The sequence below is a fragment of the Agelaius tricolor genome, unplaced genomic scaffold (assembly GCF_023055355.1).
Source record: "Agelaius tricolor isolate 1412-34295 unplaced genomic scaffold, bAgeTri1.0.p SCAF_12, whole genome shotgun sequence".
Taxonomy (NCBI): Eukaryota; Metazoa; Chordata; class Aves; order Passeriformes; family Icteridae; genus Agelaius; species Agelaius tricolor.
Genome location: NW_027269272.1, coordinates 15,611,984 through 15,627,176, shown reverse-complemented (window position 1 = coordinate 15,627,176; position 15,193 = coordinate 15,611,984). Strand labels below are relative to the sequence as shown.

Below are 15,193 nucleotides of genomic sequence, written 5' to 3'. Positions count from 1 at the left end.
AGCTTTCACATAGCTGGGACTTTTCTAGGAGCTTAGGAAGTAAGAAAGCTTGGCACTAGCTAGTTCATGTTGTTCTTCCCTCACTTTCTTCTTTTACTTTTCCATTAAAACCCACCTGCAAGCTATAGGACATTGGCAAAAGCTGTCTTTGTACCCCTCAGTCCTGAGGATCCTCTGCCCTGATGTGAAAATGAAGTTTTTTATGTCAGTCACATCCTTTACCTTCCTGGACAAAAGGCAGGTGTGGAATTTTATGATGGGGTAGGTGAAGTACAAAAACACGATGGTAAGAATGCAGGCTTGTGCAATGTCCCAGAATGTGCCACCCAGCCTGGCTGTACCAGCCAGGAACAGCCTGGGATGGTCAGATGGACCTGCCATGGTGATGAAAACACTTTTCCAAACAGTCCTTCTCCTAGCAGGAGGGACCTGTACAACTACAGTGAATCAGGACACAATGGAAGCGGAGCCATTCTAGAGCAAGGCAAAAATATGGGAAACTTGACATCAAAATTCATGTTTCTGACATGAAACCTGCTCCTGGGACTGGGTGATGAACCAGATTAGAGTTGAGGGCAGCTTCTGTGCCTGAAGGCAAACCCAGCAGATGTGTTATCCAGGTGGGTTGCCCAGGGCTTGGCCCCCAGCCCAGGCAGGACCCACCAGCTGAAGGCTCCTTTTGGCCCCTGTGGCAGCACAGCAGGAGCACCCACAGGCTCCATGGCTCAAGGGGCTCCTGGTATCCACAGCAGGTCCTTGCAGGAAATGTAGACCCTAGGAACACCAAGTCCCTGATGCAGTATGCTAGGAATCCAGGCAGGGCTTTTCTGGAAAAGCTGTAGGAGTTGGGATGTTTTCCAATCAAGCACATGAGGCTCAACAAAGGAGTGTTTTTCCCTTTCTGCTCAGTGATGCAGATGCCTGAGCACAGGACTTCAGGAGCTGCAGAAAGGGTCAAAAGCAATATGCTATAGAAGAACAAGCTCCTTGTCACAGGCTGGACTTCTAGAAGCAGGGAAACAGCTACAAGGCAAATTGAAGAAGCAGTGGGAGTGGAGGAATGAAGAGCGTAATGAAGGGGGACGGGGAGGACACCCTTGCAATACTGTTTGTGTTGCAATCCAAGGGCCAGTTTGGAAAGCTCAGCTCAGCTGGATGCAAAGCCCTGGCTGAAACACGTGGCTGATGTGAGCCTGTGGCTCCTCTGCTCCGTGTGACACCAGCCATCTCCTTTGCCAGCTGGTGGCTGCTAAGGTGATGGGCAAACAACATTGTGGGCGAGTAATCCTGATGGGATACACACTAGCTGCCAGGCTTTGGCCACTTGTGAGGTGTGACATTGCAGGATTTATTGAAATGTCCCCACCCATTGCAGGGGCATGGACAAGGTGACAAGGAAAGGTCCCTTCCATTCCCTGTTCTGGGATTTGACTGCAGCACTGACACTGTGCAAAGAGCTGAGCTCAAAGTAACTTTGCAAGTAGACTTAGGTGTAAGACCCTGGAAGATGCTGCTACCATTGGCAGCTTTTAGCTGTCCTTTCTGAAAAGGCTGAGACAATTTCACATCACTGTCACTTCACTGGCTGCCCCAAAGTTACTCCAAATGTCTCCATGCTCAGGACAAAGGCTCAGGCTCTGTCAGTCTGGTTACTCATCTAGATTGTAAATCTGCTTTTGAGCAGCTTCAGAAGGTTAGTGACATTTCTGGGCTTTTCTTTCGTGAAGAAGTCCTTCATTAACTTCTTTCCCTCAGTAATGCCATAATTTCTGCTTATGCCTTACATTAAAAAGATTCTGAGCTTGTATAAGTGTTTCACAAACAGCTGTCAACAGCTGTCACTAGGTCGCATTGCTATTTCTGTGATCTTAATTGTCAGTTTTCAGTGCTTTAATACTCTTCAGCTATGTGTTCAGAGCAATACAGAAAACAAAGCCAAATTTATTACAAGAAGCTCATGTGCAAATCAGAAACTGAATCTGAAAAAGGCATTGGGCATGGATGATTTCTTAAAATTATTCAGTTGGAGAAGCCAAGAAATCCAACAGGCTGATGCTATTCCAAAAACATCTTGAGGTCTCTTACTCCTTCAAAATATCTAAGCAATATAAATGAGCATGTAATTCCTACTGACAGTGAAGTTCTCTGCATAGTGTACAGAGCTCTGGCACAATGTGAATAATAAATATGATATGGAAGAAGGTGCCAAAAAGCAGTCAAAGTTCCCATTGTCTGCAGACACAAATGCCATCATTTCATTGCAAGATGGCTTTAGCAGCAGGAATGTCAGTCATGTGCAAAGACTGAAATCCAGTGAGAAACTCCCCCAACTTTCAACCCATGCAACTCCTTTCCTATGCAAACTACAGCAGAGATGGCCAAAGGGTTGTAGGAAACATGGCCAAGTAGAATTGCATGATCATGGTAAAAAGGGAGAGGAAATGAAAGTTTGACTTTGAATTTTGTCCAGTTAAAATATAGCAAACAAACAAACAAGGTAGCCTCTGGCTCCTGCCTCTGTGCCAGCCTCACACACAGAGCTGCATCTCCTGCAGTGCTGCTGAGAAGTCCTAGTGACCATTTTAGAGGTGGATTTGCTTTCCTCTTTTCTTCTGCCCAGGAAACCTCAGAGTAGAAGTTGCAAGAGTCCTTGGAGAGGGAGAGAACATGAAAACATGGGAAAAAATTAATCTCAATGGAAATCCTTGACTAATTGACAGGTTGGAATAAGAATGACCATAGACCCCAAACTATGCCAGGCAACCAGCCTGCTCCAGGCACTGCAAGCTCACTCAGCCAGCCACATGCCTGGCTGTTTTGCTCTGCCAGCTTTACAAGGCCTAATTAGCTTTGTTCCTATTGTTTGTAATCACAAAAGCAAACAGCCCTTGGAGAGTGAGGGACTAGAGGCAGCTCCTTGAGGGAGCTTAAGAAAATGTTTTAAATACAGTTTGCCCCTCATCACAAGTACTTAAAAATATGAAAGGGATGAACTCAAAATCCCGATGAAGAGAAAAAGGTTTCAAGGGCAGGTAGAAGCAGGGGGATAGAGCCTTGCTATCTTGGGGAGGAGGTATCAGTGCAGGTTGTGAGACCCATGCCCAACAGGAACCACTCTCTACCTGGCCTGCAAGAAAGGTTGTGCTGTCACAATAGAAGCACAGTACACTCCCTGAAGGGCCTTAAAGTGAGATGAAGGAGTCACACATGGATCAGCAGAACTCTCCCTGCTCTGAAGGCAGAGCACCTCTCCTGGGAACACCCTGGCTCTGTGTCCCATCCCTTCCCCATTCCTGCAGCTCCCACTCCCCTGCCAGGGACAGTCTGCCTTCCCCCTGCCCCTTCCTGCTCCACCCAGGGTGCAGCCTGCCTTGCCGAGGAGCAGAGCAGACCTTCTGGTTCCTGGGCTGCAATCGGAGCAATTACTGGGTGAGTTTCTGCCAGAGGCCACAACTGCCTGACTCACTGCAGAAGATCTGTCCCCACCTAAGTCTGCTGTAGATACACACAGCTAAACAAGCTCCATCCTGGCAGGCAGGCTCCCAAAAGCCCAAGTCCCCACTTTTCACTTCCATGTGCACTGTTCCAAGTTCTGCTCAAAAACAAGAAATGAAGTAATAGTCTGATTTTCCTTAAAAAAGTCCATTTATTGAAATTGTTTAAACACTTTGTACAAGTTCCCAGTACAAGCATCTGCTCCCTGGCTCAGGGTTAATGCAAATACAAAAGCACAGACTTCAGGAGCTCTTTAATGTGACCTGAGCTGCCACCTCCCAAGACAAGAGGTCTCCCGAGGCAGCTGCTGTGCACAGGCAATTCCCCATGGAGAAGGGGAAGCCACATGGCCCAGCTCCAAGTACAGGCCAACAGCAACTCAAGCCTGAAGCAAATGCTCTGGTTGGTTTCTTTTAGTAACTTTATGCTGCAGGAGTCAGGTACAGAGGTACAAGGCTTGTACAGACCACCAACGTGGTACACAGCTCAGCCAGAGGCTCTCCCTGTCTACGGAAGGAAATCAGGAGATCTGACGCCTCTGAACATATACACAATTCTAAAGCCTGGTCAGAAGCACCAGTTTCCTTCTGGAGCTTTGGAGAAGTGGCACCATCCCTCTAGGAATCACAAGACTTAACTCCCAGCATCAGCCAACACCAAGTGACTGAGTGGGTGTTTCAGGGGAAGGGGTGGGAACCTTTGATGAACAGCATTATTATTTTTTTAGACATGATTTAATATGCAAGAATGGCTATATCTTTAAAATGGTTGTTTCTTCCTCTTTGGTGAACCTGGATTACAAGCAAATGCCATAACCTTTGGGTCAGTTTTCTTGGAATTTGCCTTCATATCATCACTGGAAGTGTTTACAAGAAATAGACAGGATGGAATGGCAGTGTGTGAGGTATCCTTGGGGAAACATCAGGGAGTGGCAGTGCATTCAGTTTGGTTTAACACAGCTAGCTGCATCAGGCAAACAGAGATTGGGAAACTAAGCCCAAATGAGAAAGCTTTGAGGAAAAGGAGAGTGTGAAAGGTGACCTGTAACACACACAGGAATAAAGCTTCAAGCTCAGCTGCCGGGGCGGGAACATGGAGAAACAATCACTGGCAGCACTCTGTGTCTAAGGAACAGCCACAGCCTCACCACAGACACACAGTGAAAACAGAAGGCAATCCTTTTCCTTGAGCTCTTCCCTGGCACCAGGGAAACCTGCAGATGCTTTGGGAGTCTGGTAACTTCTGTGGTCTCTACCTTACACTGCATCTTCCATTAGCCAACAGCATGTGCATGGACAGTGTGGATTTCCACTTAAGCCACAGCAATTTGTTTCTGACCCTTTGTCTGCACGGAAAGGAGGGTGCTGAAGATGATGCCAATAAGACAGTACAAGAGCATTTTACATCTCCAAACATTCTTACATGTAAAGCCTTTTCCCCAAAATTATGTTTCCCCTTAAGCTATTGGTTTCATCATTCTGTATATAATATATATTCCTTTAATTTCTACACACACCACACTGGGCTCTAACTTAATGGGATATGGGACTGAATTGTTACCATCTATTTAAAAAAAATAAAAACAACCAACTAAAAAAAGCACCAACATCCGTCTATAAAAACAATATCATTTTCCCTTTTACTCCCAAATACTAAACTTAACCCAAGCTTGGAGGTTTCATCTTTCCAGTGGCAATACCTATGAATCTAGGCTAGCCTTCCTCCATGGGCTGGGAGAGAAAGGAGAAGTTACGTCCAGTAGCAAAGAGGATTACAAAAATATACACATTTTTGGGAGAAGAGGAAGGCAGAACCTAGAGCCTGGACTCTGCTCAAGACAGTGGCATTGTAGTGTCCTCTCCAAAATGCTTTCACTACCAGTGCTGGTGGCTCCTCTTCTTTGTTTCATTATACATAATCCTTCCCTGTGGAGGAGGCATTTTTTGGGTAGCCTCGGGTGGGGGGATATGAAGTTTCTCTCCGTGGACAGGAGCAGCAGAGGAAGGATCCCCCCAGTATGGCCAGAGATGAAGCTGCCCAGCCAATAAAGAGAGCTGACCCAAACTCAAATCTGGAGAAGAAAGAAGGGAGAAAGTGAGAATCACTGTAATCCCAAGGTATTACTTGCAGTTATACATTCACACATAGCAGGAGGAAGCAGAAGCTGGGATGGATGTGTTTCCTATAAGGCAGCAGCTTGGAGCAGTCAGGCTTTGTTGACCCTCAAAGCTAAGTGCAGGGTTTCTCCAGTATTTTGGGTCACCCCCAACAGCTGCAGGCCAAGCACTGTGCAAACCAGCCCTTTAGCACCTAGTGGGGCAAAAATCACACAAGTCCCAGCTGTGAGGTCTCTGGCAGTGATGTTACCTTAAAGCCAAGACCTAAGAGCCACATGGAGAATGAGATCTGGTCCCAGCTCTTTCTGTACAGCCTGAAGGCAGCCCAGCTAGTTCAGAAAATTCCTTTCTTTGTTTTGAGTGACTGCTACCCAAACCTAAGCCCTGTGAGTACTTGTCATGCTAAACTATAGTGTGTTACACCAAATGGGTCAGTACCTGGTGTTGACAGGGGTGAAAGGGTCATAGAAGGCCCGAGCCACTCTGTTGCCGTACCACGAGGTGGCCACCAGCGCTGCCAGACCTGCACACAAACAGAACATCATGTCATGGCTTAAGAAAAAACAATCAACAAAATCACTGCAAAAATAAGGATGCAGCAGAATCAGCATCTGGAGTAAAGCTGAACTGCTGCTACCCTGGGAGTTCTGAGCTGTTCCATTTAGTGCTGGTTGGGAGAGAAGTTAAGAACAGATTTGAGGCTTCCCACAGTTACACTGCAGCAAAGGCAGGACTGCTCTGCTGACAGCCTTTTCTCAACGAAGCAGGGTCAAACTCAGCTCTGCCAACAGATATGGACAGCATGAAGTCCATATGGAGGTTGTAATGCCAGTACCAAAGTGCCTCAGGTAGCCTGAGCCAAAGTCCTCTAAGGAGTTCCCAGACCAAAATACTCTTGGAGCAACACATCAAGCCCTCCCACATCCTGCACAGGATATATGCCACCTAGGAAACAGCACATTCAACACTCAACACATCTGTATGTTACCAACCTGAAATGATGAAGATCACCCCACCAAAGACAGCCATCCTCATCTTCTTCACCTGGTCATCTTCCATGCACTTCATGCATTTCATGCCTGTCACAGCAACAAACATTCCAACGAGCCCCAGGAGTATTGAAGCCACCATCAAAGCCCTTGTGGCCTGCAGACTGCCTGGAAGACAATAGGATTTGAGTTACCCACAAAGTAAACTCAAGATACAAATCAAAATTCAAATTACTGGACTCAACAATCTTCTATCTAAATATTCCTGCTCCCTAATACACAGGATACAGCCAAGCAAGACATGCCTTCTCAGCTTTAGTCTCAAGGTTGCCATGCATCAGGATCAGAGGGCTCTCTGCCTCTTCTAAAATGCAAGGCAAACAAGGGCATGCAGCGGCCTTTTGCAGGAAATGACCTGGGAATTGCCCTCAGACATCTTTTGTTCCTTGATCATTTGAATCCCAATTGGAAGGGCATATCTGTTTATCAAAAGAAGTATTCAGATTTAGGCTCTACCTTGACAAAGTACTTAAGCACATGTTTTAATATGAATAGTGACATACATATGAATAGTGCCACAGCAGACAGCAAGGCCCATTTACTGCTCCACACTTCCAAAACCTGTCTTTTATACAAATAACTCAGTGCTGATTCAGATGTTTTTTGTGCTACATTCTCAGTTTGAGTCCCAGAGGGTACAAAAATACAATGGCAAAAGAAATAGGACTTTCCCAGACAATTGAAAAATACCTTGTTTTCTTTTCTACATAAAATATTTAACCTAATTGACTCAAAGATGCTTAAATCTTTAAGAGCTTCTTGTGCTTTTGAAGAGTTGGAACATGGGGTGATGCCTCTCATAGTGAGTTCTCAGCAGACAGACTTGATGTACCTCGGGATTTGGTTTTTAAATGGAGTCATCTGAAGGCATGAAGACACACTAATCCTGTGAATGGGAGCTACTGCACTTAGATTTTCTTGATACCAAAGAAAAGTAGTAATGTAAATCAAGTCATTACTAAAAAAACCCCTCAGGTGACAAAACACCTGACTAGCAGTGAAATAAGAGCCTGAGCTTCATTGTCTGGCAAATCAGGTTTGTTTGAACAGAATGAATTTTCATACACAGGCCTGTAAAGCCCTGAGAACAAACAGGGCTAGTTAATAAAATGAATAAGCTCCAAGGAGCATGCTGTTACCAAGGCACAGGTGTCCCCTGACACAGAATCTCAGATCTGAAGCTCACCCCTCAAAACACCCTGACTGCATCCTGGTAGAGCTCTGCACAGCATTTCAGGCTTGAACTGCAAGATTTAAGCCTTCAAGAGAGCACCTGCACACTCAGTCAGGGCTGGCATGGTGAGCCCATCTGAGTCCCTGCCCCAACAATGGGCTCTGTGGCCCAGTCTGAAACTCAGAGCTCAGACCTGGCCAGGAGGAGAGCAAAGCCCCACAGCCATCCTCTGCAGCTTCTTTACTACACTTGGTCCCACAGAGCTGCTGGTGCAGGAAAACTCCTGTGACCCATACCAACACCAGACTCTAACTCTGCTCTAAAACAGATCTGGATCTGCCCCTTTACACACAACCTAATTGTTCTGTAAACACATTATGAAACCAGTTACAAACAACACAACAAAAAGACCATCGGAGGAACAGGAAGGAACACACTTTCATGAGTGTTGGCTTTCTTGGGAAAAATTCCTCAATCAGCTTGGCTAATATCATCTCTCACTTCCTTCAAAGGGGAAGGTGACACACCTCTGCACCACCCATGTGTTAATCTAAGCCCATCTGCTGCATGTACAGAAACCCATTAACAAAGACAGTTGTCACTTTAGCATAAATCACCACTGCACTATCCAAACTCGTTTTTAATTGATTTATCTCCAGTGTCAGAGATTACACTCCAAAAGTAATTTCTACCTTACAAAAGTGATGCCAGTGTTCAGAAAGGCTTCAGCTGACAGGCAACCAATTCAGCTGCCATACATTTAAGGCTAAATTGTGCCCCACAGCAGAAGCTCTGGAGAGGCCTATGGCTGAGTACCAGTTCGTACGAGGCATGGGAAACCCTATGTTCTGCAGAGGTACCAAACCTGTTTTATCAAGACTACAAGAAGTTTGGCTCAGTCTTGCTGCAGAAGAAATTACTCTATAGGAGAGGGTTTTGGAAGAGTTCTTTTGTGAAGCTCAAAATAGGCAATGCTATCTCTAAAAACTAGAAACAGTCATAAGGGTGGAAAAAAACATTTCACCTTCACACACAGTGCCAAGGGACCAACAGAAGAAAATGCTGGAAAAAGTTTCTATGACCTCTAAAAATCCAACTATGAAACACACCAAAATCTCAATATGTATAAGTATTAACTGGATGCATGCCACAACAGCTTTGCAGAAGCAGCTGAACAAAATACAGCATTGTGAGCATTCCCCAGGGCTGCCCACTCTCAGCAGATGCTGCTGGGACAACTCCTGGTGCCCTCACCCCCTCCTCACGCATGGCTCACAAAGGGACAGAAACATGGAGGAAACTTGCAGTGGGACAGCAGAACAGGTTCTGCCCTTGCAGAACATTCTGTTCCTTTGTCCCAAGAAGCTGAAATGTGACATGGCTGTGTTAGCCAACCATCCTCCACCTGCCCTGTGCTCCCAGCACAGCCTGGGAGGCAGGGCTTTTGTCCTCCGATCACTTTTGCAATGTGTGCAGTGCATTGGCCACAGTTAATCATCATACAAGCTACCAGTTAGTAACTACACATTAACAGACACGCTGTCAATGGAAGCTGCACATCCAGGGGCTGAGAAAGCTACTTTAATAATAGTTCTGTTGTTCACACGGGCTTTTCCAGATGCTTTAAAAATCCAAAATTATACAAGTACAATATTGTCTCAACCTGCTAAACAGGACAGGCTGCTGACAGCAAGTAGAAGTAATCCACTGCAATTTAACTTTACAACTTCTACCATATTAGAGGGAAAACAGGATTTCCCCCACACTCCTTGCTGCTGCAACTGTCTCACCAACAGGAACAGGAAAACCCAGGCAGTCTTGGGAGCCCTTGGGGAAAAAACAGTCCTACACAAGGTGAGACAAAGTGGCCTGGCACCAAACAAGAGCTGTCAGATGGCAACAGTATTTTGTCAATACAAACCAGTATTCACTCTGAAGCCAAGCCTTTTGATTGCTGGTTAGCAATGAGAGACATGGTCTGAAAACCCTGTAGCAACAAAGCAGCAAGAACTGAAAAACAGAGGCTTAAAATGCCTCATGACAATTAATAACAAATGTGCATTCTACAGGGCATAAATAAACCCCAAAGTCCACAAACATGCAGCTGCAGCTCACACCTGTTTCACAGAATAAACCCTACATCTTTTAAAAAAATACTAACAAACCATTCAGAATTATTGTTAGTGGTTTTGGACACAAACAACCTTATTCAGTTTATCTGAGGCCTAAGTAATATGCTTTCCTTCCCACAACTATCATTAACTGAGAGAAGTAATTGCTGGTAACTGCTTAGTTATATAAAAATACTTCAGCACTTCACCTGCAGATGTTTGAAGGTTTTCTCTATCATCTCATTTCCTTATTCAATCTGTTTATGTCACTTATATTACAGAAAAGCTGTTGGGAAAGTGCCATGGGATTTTTGTAATGCCTGTTTGTAAGGCAAAATTGCTGTAATGGCTTTGTGTGCAGATTATTCTCTGATATGGATGCTCATCAACTGCCTTAATTTAAAATAAGGACTTTTCCTTCCCTTCCCATGGGCCTTCATCCAACTAACTGATGACAAAATACAGGTGAAACAGATGCTTTGCAGTTCCCTCTAGTCCTTATGAAGGAAGTTCCCCAGGAGTTACAAGCAGCCCTGCAATACAGGAAGCATGTTCCACTGCCCACCTCTGAGAGAAGCCAGCAGCCTTCAAAGCCTTCCCACCGGGGTTCCATGAAAGCTGGATTCCCTGGAAGGAGCAAGAGCTGAGATCCTGCAGGTCTGCCCTGCCAGCATGTGAAAGTTACTTTTGGTTAGTAGACAGGGGACTGAAGATCTGAGCAAGCTTCAGAGGTGGCCAGCAAACATCCCTCTCACACTTTGAAGTTGTTCTCAAAAGCTGCTAATAGCTTGGAGGCTTTCAACCCCCTTACCAGACCCTGCAAAGGCCCACCTTGCATACCCAGCAGCAGACTCCAGTCTGGACACTTTCAAAGCACCTTCCCTACAAGTCTAAATGACCATACCGAGGTATCCAGGCAGGACAGGGACTCTGGGTCCTGGTTTTTTTTTACAAAATGGGAAGGTTAGGAACTCCCTACTGCATGTCCAGTGCACAAGAGGCGAGTTCAGTAGGTAACAGTGGCCTTGTACTCTGCATATTTGAAAGCAAGTAAGGTTCGATACCCTCCTACCCTCACTGACAAATAAAGATTGGTAAGACAAGCATGATACCACCACTTCCAGATTCCTGGTCAGAGGAGACCTGGGCAGCCTGTTTTCCCACAAAGCCTGGAAGTTCCCTCACCAAGAGATTTAGTAACACATAGTAACACCAGCTACTAAAAGCTGCTTAGAAGCTGCCTGTAGAGCAATAAAGCCAGTCTATTGCGACAGACTCCATCCATCCCCTCCTGCAGACACACCAGGGCCCTGCACAGGAACAGCCTCGGTGGCATTCCAAGTAACCCTCTACCTTCTCAAAGCCGGCACAAATGAGACTGTTTTATCACTCAATCACAATTTTTCATCGAGAAGGAACAAGGATTGAGAAACACAGTAGCAAATTAACCCTTAACCCACAGGAAAGCACAGATACCAGCAGGTTCTACCTGCTTAATCAAGCTCTAAAGATGGAGAATTGGACACATGTCCCTCATGCTTTGTCTGTCCCTGGGCCAGCATCCCAACTCCCCTACCACCAGAACTGAGCAGCAGTAACCTGAGCATGAACCGTTCCTTCCCCCCACCCATTCTCTTCCCCAGCTCCTGGAACAGGCTCAGCCAGGGTGGTAAAGGTGTAGGAGGGAAGATTTCACATTTCAGCCATGTTGCTTGACCCAGAGGGCATTCAAAACCTTGTTTATTTTCTGGGCTAGGGCACAAAGGCTCATTGTGGATGTACTAGGTTTGGTGATGAAGTGATAGATGAGTCTCAGCTTGTCTCAAACACAGAACCTCTCCCAGCAAAATCAAACAGGTCGATGAGTATCTTCAACTAAAACAGCCTAGACAGGATCCAGAACAACATCTGTCCTCAACAGGAGAATGTGGTTAGGTGGGGCTGGAAACTTTCAGAGACAGGTACCAGGAGCCCTACTCCCTCGTGTCTGGGACCATCCCCCTGAGACCCCGAGGAGCACAAAGCTGGGCTAAGCTCCATGGACCATGCTGGAGGGCCACAAGAACAATGCTGAGGCTGTGCAACAAAGCCTTGTTGCAAGGGTGGCATTTGTTGCCTCTATGTCTGCGTGTGGCCACGCACTGCTTTTCACGTAAGCCAGCAAAACGCAGCCTTTCTGTCGCCTGAATAGGAGCAGTGACATAAGCCCTCAGCTGAACACAGCTGCGGGAGAAGTGCCAGCACGGGTGCACTCCAGCAGCGTGCCCACACGGGAGGCTGGAGGCCCCTCGGCTGGCTAATGGCGCTCATCAGCTTGTGCCAACCCCATCTCTGCCCTGCAGCCGAACACCGACACGTCCAGAGGAACAGCAACAGCTACCGGATGTTCCAAAACTTGCTGGCAAAGCCTTCCAGCATTCCCACAAACACGAGTTACTGCAGGTGCAAGAAGGTTCAGTCCTTTCTACAGGGACAAAGTAATTACAGATCTGAGCCTCTCCCATCAGTGCATGCGGCTCTGACATGTGGCTCAGAGCACCTGGGGCAGATGAAGCCCCGGCAGGAAAGCACAGCCAGGCAGAAGTTCTGCCCACACTGCTGTGCCACCTTCACCAGGACACAGATGAATGCAGTAAGGGAGCTCTCCAGGGCACCTGTCCCGGAGTGTGGCTGTTGAGTGGGTATAAATGGTTTGGGGGGGGGGGTTGGTTTTGGGGTTTTTTTTTTGCACCTCCACTCAAACCAGAGCTGCTGGTCCCAACCCAGGCCTATGTGACTGCAAGACCTTGAAGGGACACCAGGAGGGAAAACGAAAGATAAGGTGTATGTCCCCAGGCATGATCTGCCTAAAAGCGGGAAAGGCACAGCCTAAGCCAGCTGAGGGAGCGCAAGAACGAGGAGCCCTTTTGCCAGCCCTCACTGATTTTCCCCGTGAAGATAACACACCCTATGATCTCCCTGTTATTTGAGAATTCTCAGGCACACCGTCCTGCAGAGCTCGGCGAGAACATACAAAGTCGCCACAAGCTCAGCCTCGGTCCCTGTCACTCCCTCCCCTGGAAGAGAAGGGCCCGCATTGTTGGCCGGACAAAGGTGAGGGGAGCAGCTGGTTTCGGTGCTCGGCCATGAATGGCCAGGTCAGGAGGGCCTGGGGCAGGTTTTGGGGAGCCTGTTCAAGGCGGGCTCCATTTACAGCACAATGGGCTGCACACAGCCCCCGAGGCAAGGTTACCTTTCGCAAGCCATCCAGGGGGGTGGATGGAGATTCCTCAGCCACTGCTGGCATCTTCGCCCCCCACCCCCAGTGAGAGATAAGAGGATTGAGGCTGAGCTGACACATAATTAGCACCCGGAGCAGTCCGGACTGCGCGCCCAGCCCTGCCCCGATCAGCACAGCCCCGCACCCTGCGAGTGCCGAGTGGGTGCGAAGCGCTCCCGATGGGCGCGACCCGCACCTCCTGCGGGGCTTTGGGGCAGGGAACAGCCGGGAGAGAGAGACGTGGGCTGGCCGCGAAGGTGGCTCCGGCTTCACCGCGTGACACACGGGAAGGGCTGGTGGCAATCGGACTCGGGGACACTCCCCGCCGACATCGGTTTACGTGAAACTGCCTGCTCATTCTTTTGGGAAAGAGAAGGTGACCAAAGTGGCAATTATTATTTTATTAATTAGGGAGGGATGAGGGTGTTCCAGGACTCGCGATGAGACAAGGGATATTGAGAAAGTACATTTAACCCCTTTCGGTCTCAGCCTAAGTTATCTGCCCCAGCGCTCAAGAAACAGCCCTCTCTGAGGCTCCAGCTCGGCTTGAGCACCCGAATGACCCCCAGGGGGACAGGCTGATACCCCCGTGCCCCCCGAGCCGGCCAGGCTGATACCCCCGTGCCACCCCCCAGCCGGCCAGGCTGATACCCCCGTGCCACCCCCCAGCCGGCCAGGCTGATACCCCCGTGCCCCCCGAGCCGGCCAGGCTGCAGCTCCTGCCTGTACACCATGGCTTCACCATCCCAGGACAAGATAAGAGATCCAAATATTATCTTGGCATACTGGCCTGCCTAAAAGCTCCAGGCAGTGCTACCTGGGCAGGAGGCCAGCTCACCTGCCAGCCCTCAGCTTAAAAGCCCCGCGGGAGCAGCAGCGACTTTCTCAGAGAACAAAAGACCAAAACAGCCAAAGGCAAACGGGACCCGTGCTCCAAGAGCCCACTCCGGCCACGCTGCTGAGCGCTGCTGCCCAGCGACGGCAGCCCAGTCTCTGGGCTGGACCTCCACAGCCAAAAGCTCTTGTTCGCAAACACGGCGCTTTCCGGAACGCACGTACAGAATCTCACCCTTCCTCCCCCCGGGGCATTTTTGGGGGGACGGGCAGGGGGATGCGGGCAGGGGGATGCGGGGCAGCTCCCGCTCCTGCCCGAACACTGCCCCTGGAGCGCCCCCGCTCCTCTCCCGGGGAGCCCCAAGAGGCACACACCCGACCTCCGACAGGATGAGGAGTCATGAAAGAGATGGGGGACCTGCACCTTCAACCCTGAAGGGACAGGCTGAGTAAATTCAACGGGACAGAGACCGTGAGACCCGACAGCAGTGGCATCCCGTACGCGACAGGCACCCGGGCGGGGGCGAGGGATGACGACGGAGATGGGACATTGGACGTGCAATAGGACTGGCAAACCCAGTCCAAATAGTTCAGCCTGAACTTCGACGCGACCGACACCGGGTAATGACCCTGCGGGACTGGCCCCCTCCGCCCCGACCGAAACCAGAGGCGCTGAGGCGGAGGGGACAGCCTCGACGGGACGGACACTTCGACACTTTCAGCACCTTCCCAGCCCCAGCTTACCTTCCAGCTTGAGCAGCGAGTCGTACACCTTGCACTGGATCTGCCCCGTGCTCTGCATGGCGCACGACATCCACAGCCCCTCGTAGAGCGCCTGGGCCGTGACGATGTTGTCCCCCGCGTAGGATGCCATCTTCCACTGGGGCATGGCGGTGCTGATGATGATGCCGATCCAGCCGAGGAAGGCCATGACGAAGCCCAGGAGCTGCAGCCCTCCGCTGGCCATGTCTGCGGGCTGAGGGGACGGACAGACGGAGGGCGCGCGCCGCTCTGCCCCGCGCGCTGCGCTGCTGCTCTGCCGCCCGCGCGCCGCCCCGCGCGCCTCTTGAACCCGCGCCCAGCGCGCCCCCTGCCGGCCGCGCCCCGGCCCCGCCCCGCCCCGCGGGGGCCGCGCAGCCCCGGGCGCGGCCGGG

General features: G+C 49.2%; 1 protein-coding gene across 1 annotated transcript; it reads right to left on the bottom strand.

The window, feature by feature from the left end:
* Positions 1–3,626: 3,626 nt before the first annotated feature.
* On the bottom strand, positions 3,627–15,090 carry CLDN1 (claudin 1). The gene is made up of 4 exons (XM_071437781.1): positions 14,784–15,090; positions 6,605–6,769; positions 6,051–6,135; positions 3,627–5,566 (listed from the first exon to the last, which is right to left on the bottom strand). The coding sequence occupies exons 1-4, from the start codon at positions 15,004–15,006 to the stop codon at positions 5,404–5,406; spliced, it is 636 nt and encodes a 211-aa protein (XP_071293882.1). The 5' UTR covers positions 15,007–15,090; the 3' UTR covers positions 3,627–5,403.
* Between the last annotated feature and the right edge of the window lie 103 nt (positions 15,091–15,193).